Source organism: Cebus imitator, unplaced genomic scaffold (assembly GCF_001604975.1).
Source record: "Cebus imitator isolate Cc_AM_T3 unplaced genomic scaffold, Cebus_imitator-1.0 Scaffold0, whole genome shotgun sequence".
NCBI classification, from domain to species: domain Eukaryota; kingdom Metazoa; phylum Chordata; class Mammalia; order Primates; family Cebidae; genus Cebus; species Cebus imitator.
Window position 1 is genome coordinate 19,314,972 of NW_016107315.1, and position 6,224 is coordinate 19,321,195.

At 39.6% G+C, this 6,224-nt stretch overlaps 1 protein-coding gene across 1 annotated transcript in view; it reads left to right on the forward strand.

The window, feature by feature from the left end:
- Positions 1-3,243, forward strand: part of ACRV1 (acrosomal vesicle protein 1) — a 6,487-nt gene extending 3,244 nt beyond the window's left edge. The window contains exons 3-5 of the mRNA XM_037736922.1: positions 63-269; positions 1,553-1,672; positions 2,630-3,243. Coding sequence (XP_037592850.1) covers positions 63-269; positions 1,553-1,672; positions 2,630-2,754 — 452 coding nt within the window. The 3' untranslated portion in view covers positions 2,755-3,243. The remainder of the gene's footprint in view (positions 1-62; positions 270-1,552; positions 1,673-2,629) is intronic.
- Positions 3,244-6,224: the final 2,981 nt, after the last annotated feature.

A 6,224-nucleotide genomic window follows, 5' to 3' on the forward strand; every position in this document is an offset into this window, starting at 1 on the left:
GGGTGAACAGCCTTCGGGTGAGCACGCCTTGGGTGAACAGCCTTCGGGTGAGCGTGCATCAGGTGAACAGCCTTCGGGTGAGCACACCTTGGGTGAGCAGCCTTCAGGTGAACAGCCTTCGGGTGAGCATGCCTCTGGTGAACAGACTTCCGGTGAGCACGCCGCGGGTGAACAGCCTTCGGGTGAGCAGTCTTTGGGTGAGCATGCTTTGAGTGAAAAGCCTTCAGGGGAACAGTCTTCAGGTGCAACAATTTCAAGCACAACTATAGGTGAGCCACATTTGGATGGGTGCCAGTCATTGACTGCAGGTGGGAAATGGGGAATACATCAAGAACACCCAACTTTAGGGACAGGGTACAGAAGAAAGAATTGTTAACACTTCACCGTCATACCAAGAGGCAGGACCTAAGTTTTGTGAGCAGTTTTGCCATCTCTAATGCTAAACAATTTGGAGGGCCCTCTTTAAGAAAAATAAATACAAAATGCCAGTACCCCTCCAACTTCACTCTCCATAAGAAATTATGAACACAGCCCTTCCAACTTCCTTAGAAGGGGCTCGTGAAAGTGAAGAGTTCTGAAGACTAACCTTCATTAGCTTTATGCTAAACCTGCCTCTTAACAAACCATGTTAGAATGCTATAACTTCACAAATTCTGTAAAGAGATGTGTGCAGCTGGTGGTTTTATTTGAAAATGGAATGTAAAGCTTTTTTCTGTTAGATCCAGAAATAAGTTCCTAAGCCAACTGCTAGTCTGTGGCTCCCAATTAAAAGTGTTTATTCAGGGAAGGAAAACAAGACCCAAAATTTGATGCCTCCAGTTATTACCAGACATAGTTCACATTTCATTCCATTGTATAAGCATCATTATTATAAATTTTCAGATGAAAGAAGTGAGGCAAATGGAATATGTCCAATGTCACATGGCTAGAAAGCGGTAAACCTTGGATTTAAACTTGGGACTGTGCAAAGTCCATAATCTTTCCACTTCTTTATGCTTCCCAAACTGGGGGATTAGCAGTAGAGATAGCAGAGGCAACATGGAAGTATTTCAAAGTGTTATTAGTAATCTTCGATAAGATTGATTTGAAAATGGAGGACACAGACCCTTCATAGGGTTTGCAATGTTAGAGCACTCTAACATAGCTTATTAATTGGTCGAATATGATTCCAAGTGTTTGTGCCTTGTGGGTGAGAGTATGATGGGGTGTACAAAAGGGAGATGAAAATCATACATACGTTTTGCTCCTATGGTGTCACATGACAGGAGCGCATCTAAAGATAAATGTCCAGGAAATCAGTTGGGATATGGACTGGAGTAAAAACATTAGAGAAATTTAGGAGTCATCAGCAATGAGGGTCAGAGATGAAGAATGAAGGAATTTCCTCTGGCACATGTTTATCAAACACAGGGCCCTCAGATCCCCAATAAGAACTAAGAAATGAATGTGTAGTATCCATGTTACCTATTGTCCATCACCCCTCCCAGAGGTGACTCAAGGTTACACAGCTGGTCCAAAAGGAAATGTCATCACATTTATCTTAAATTTTCAGGCATAATATTAAATTGCTACGCATGTGCTTATATGAATGATCAAGGAAAATGTCTTCGTGGAGAGGGAATCTGCACCACTCAGAATTCCCAGCAGTGCATGTTAAAGAAGATCTTTGAAGGTATATGGGGACTTCATGAGGCAATCTATGCCTGAGAACACATCAACTTACTAATGATAGGGGGCAGTTGGAGTGGCAGGGGCCCAGGAAAGAATCAAAGAACTTGAAGATTCAGAACTTTATTCTTTCAAGGACCAAGAACAGAATACCTGGCCGAGTGAGGTGGCTCACACCTGTAATCTCAGCACTTTGGGAGGCCAAGGCGGGTGGATCCCTTGAAGTCAGGAGTTCCAGGCTAGCCTGACCAACAGGCTGTTTCTAAAAATACAAAAATTAGCTAGGCGTGGAGGTACACACCTGTAATATCAGCTATTCAGGAGGCTGAGGCAGGAGAATTGCTTGAATCCAGGAGGCGAAGGTTGCAGTGAGCCGAGACTGTGCCACTGCACAACTCCAGCCTAGGTGGCAGAGTGAGACTCTGTCTCAAAAAAAAAAAAAAAAAAAAAAGAAAGAGGGTGTAGTCAATAGTATCATGTGCAAGCAAAAAGTTAAAAAAATTCCTCAGAAAAGGCTGCAGATTGTTGAGTAGATTTCTATGACCTTTGAGAGAGAAGTTTCAGCATAGTAGGGTTATGATTCAGGGTGTGAGGGGCCAAGATGTGAATGGAGAGGAAGTGAAGGTGAGGAGGATAGGCAGACTCTGGAAAGGTTGTAGGGAAAGAAAGGATAGTGCTAGGAGAGTAGCATAATTAAGAGAAAGTATTTTAAATTTAGGGGAACTTGAGCATCCTTGTAAACCAAAAAGGAGTCTGTAGAAAGAGATTGACCATATAAGAAAGGAAAAGGCAACTGATGGGGGGGCAAGATCCCAGAGGAAGCAGAGAGAAGAGAAAGAGAAGGGATAATGTACAAGTGGAGGTCTTGGCCATCCTGCATGGGGACACTGAGGATCACAGATAAAGGCTAAGGTTGGAGGATGAAGCTTTCTGCTCACTAGTCTGTCTCTGCTCCTTTTAGGTGGAAAACTCCAGTTCATGGTTCAAGGGTGTGAGAACATGTGTCCATCTATGAAACTCTTCTCCCATGGAACCAGGATGCAAATTATATGCTGTAGGAATCAATCTTTCTGCAACAAGATCTAGAAACCTGGGCCCTTGCTTCTTATTTTGACTCAGGCAGCAAAAAGCCTCCATCACTCTGTTTGGTTCATTTTATATTTAGTTCTTTTCCCAGTCAACAGCTGACCACATCTGCCTCTGCTTGAGCATTAGGACGCGCAAACATCCTATCTTTCTTCCCCTATTCATGCTTTTATCCATTCCTCTCTGTCCTGTCTTCCCTACTCCAACTCTATATCTCAATATCCCTGATGTTTTTTTCAATAAATTTCACATAGTTCAAGAACATAGGCTCAAGATACTTTTTTTTTCCATCAATCTAGTTGCAGGGTCAACATGAGCTTTCTTCCACTCTGATGCTAAAGTGGGTATATTTTGTAAGCATTCCATATTTATGAAGGAGTCTCCAAGGGCAGAGACAACAAAGAAGAATGCAAAGTAGGTATTAAACTTTTAAAGAGGTATAAACAACATTGCAGATACTTCTGACACCCCCACTTTTCCATCCCTGTATTCCCCCACACTCTTCCATTTCTTATAGCATTATAAAACTCAACTTTTCTTTAGTTCTTGAGTTTCCAGTCTTTAGTAGGCCACTATTAACATAATGATAATAGTAAAATGATTTATTATTTGCTATATATTACAGCAGTTCCTAATGCTTAAATCAATTTTCACACACAATGTTACTTAATCATCTACTCAGGATAGGAGGGCAAATGGAAATACTAAATAGTCCCTCAACCTATGTAAGTATTATGTTCTTCAAGGTGTTTCACATACATGGTCTCATCTGATCCTCAGGAAAGAGCCCAGAAGGGTAGACAGGAAAGATGGCATCCTCCTTTTTTTTACAAATAAGGAAAGGTGACACGGAGATGTTTTCTTTATTCACACTCCATGTTGTTCCAAATTTACCAAGGTTACAGAAGTAGTGAGAGCTATAGGCAGATTCTGAAACCAAATCTGCATAAGCTAAATCTGAGCTGTTTCCACCATACTGATAGTAGCCAGAATGGTTCTAAGAACTCTTAGAATAGTACAACAGTAAGTCAATTTTACTGCATATGAAATTTAAAATTTCAACATATGTACACATCATGGCCCCTCCCCTAAAATATATTGGTAACAAGTTCTTCACTGAAAATGGAACATCTTCCAATTTCTGAATGAAATGAAACTGGAAACCATCATTCTCAGCAAACTGACACAATAACAGAAAACCAAGCATCGCATGTTCTCACTGTTACATATACATTCAAGAACCTAAAGGAAATAAGTGGGTGTTGAACAATGAGAACACATGGACACAGGGAGAGGAGCATCACACACTGGGGCCTTGGGGGTGCGGAGCAAGGGGAGGAATAGCAGGGGGTGCGGGGATTGGAAAGGGATAGCATTAGGAGCAATAATGTAGATGACGGGGTGATGGATGCAGCAAACCACCACCATGGCACATGTATACCTATGTAACAAACCTGCACAATCTGCACATGTACCTCAGAACTTAAAGTATAATAAATTTTAAAACAAAGAAAATTTATTTTGAACATATAATCATATCCCTAGTAAAACAGAACAGAAAAATAAAATCCCCAAACCAGGAACTAAATTTCCAAATGAATTTTTAACTTGGTCAGAAGACAAATGAAAGCCTGCTGACATTGTCAACACTGTTTTTTTTTTTTTTTTTTTAGGGTGAAGATAAATAGTAATCTATTAGGTATAGGTGTTGAGGGAAAAATGTAAGTTTAAATATGTTGTTAAAATTTATGGAGCCAGGCATGATGGCTCACACCTGTAATCCCAGTGCTTTGGGAGGCTGAGGTGGGAAAATCATTTGAGACCAGGAGTTTGAGACCAGCCTAGGCAACACAGCAAGACCCCATCTCTACAAAAAGTTAAAAAACTAGCTGGGTATGATGACTCATATCTATTGGCCTGCTTACTTAAGAGGCTAAGGTGGGATAATCACTTGAGCTCAGGAGTTCAAAGACATACTGGGCAACACAGTGAGACCCATCTTGAAAAAAAATTTAAGGGTGGGGAAATTCTGGCTTTCATTTATTGTGAAAGAATTTAAAGTCACCTCTTACAGATAACAATTGTATGTTCTGGACAAAATATAAAAAACGATTTGAAAGCTCCTCCAAAGGAACTGAAGAGAAGTCGCCACTAAAAAGAGAGATTTCTGAGTTTATGCTTGAGGGTACTTCTCAATCCATGCTTCATAGGCTGGCAAAAAGCCACAGGCTCATTGGTTTGAGGTTTCAGAGAACATAGGTTGGGGCTAGCAGAGCAGCTGCAAAATTAGGGGGTACTCCTGAAAAGAAGAGAACCATAGAGAAGCTCCCTCTGACCAAATTCTTGTTTGGTCACTGACTCCAGGAGGCTCAAAAAGAACATCTGAAAGCTGAAAAAACAGGGCAGAGATTTTAGCTTCTGTCCACAATGAAGGCTACAGACCTAATCGAACAAAAGTCAACACTCTTCAGAGGAACATATAGAGTCCACAATCTCTACAATTCCTCATTTACTATGTCTACTGTGTAATAAAAAATTACTAGAAAAAGCAGGGAACTGTGACCCATAGCCAAGAAAAAAAAAAGCAGTCTATTGGAATAAAGTGAACAAAGGCAATAAACAGCTACTACAGATATGTTCAAGAACCTAAAGGAAAATAGTGCCATATGAATAAACAGACAATTAGTCTTAACATAGATACTGAAATTATAAAAATGAACCCATGGAAATTACTGTATTTACTGTACTAAGAAGTGCAATAATTGAAAAAAATCTCTACATGGTTTAATAGCATAGTGGAGACCATGTTGAGTCAACAAATTTGAAGAAAGATCAATAGTAATTGTCAAATATGAAGCCCAGAGAAAAAGAATTAAAGAAAATAAAGCTTCAATGAATTGTGGAACATAACAAATAATACGTAAGATACTGGAGTCAAGAATAGGAATGAGATGAGGCAGAAAAAGCATTTAAATAAATAATAAATTTTGCCAAATTGGGTGAAAGACATAAACTTATAAATCTAAGAAGCTCAATGAACCCAAGGCAGGATAAATACAAAGAAATATACCTAGGCACATAATAAGCAAATTACTGAAATTCAAAGACAGAGAAAAATTCAAAACTGGTCTAAAGAAAAGATATATTACATATAGGGGAACACTGATACAAATGTTGACTGACTTGTCATCAGAAACAATGGAGAGTAGAAAACAAGAGAAGATACTTCCAAATAATGAAAGGAAAATACTGGCGGCAGAATGTTATCTCCAAGATAATAACCCTTCAAAAGCGAAGAGCACACATTTTCATATAAACCAAAGCTAAGAGAATTCATAACCAGTAGGCCTATACAACAAGTTAAAAGAACTTCAGGCTAAAGAGAAATGACACCACCTGGAAATTGTTACCTACAGGAAAAAATGAACAACAGAGTGAGACCTGGACAACAGAGTGAGACCTTTTCTAAA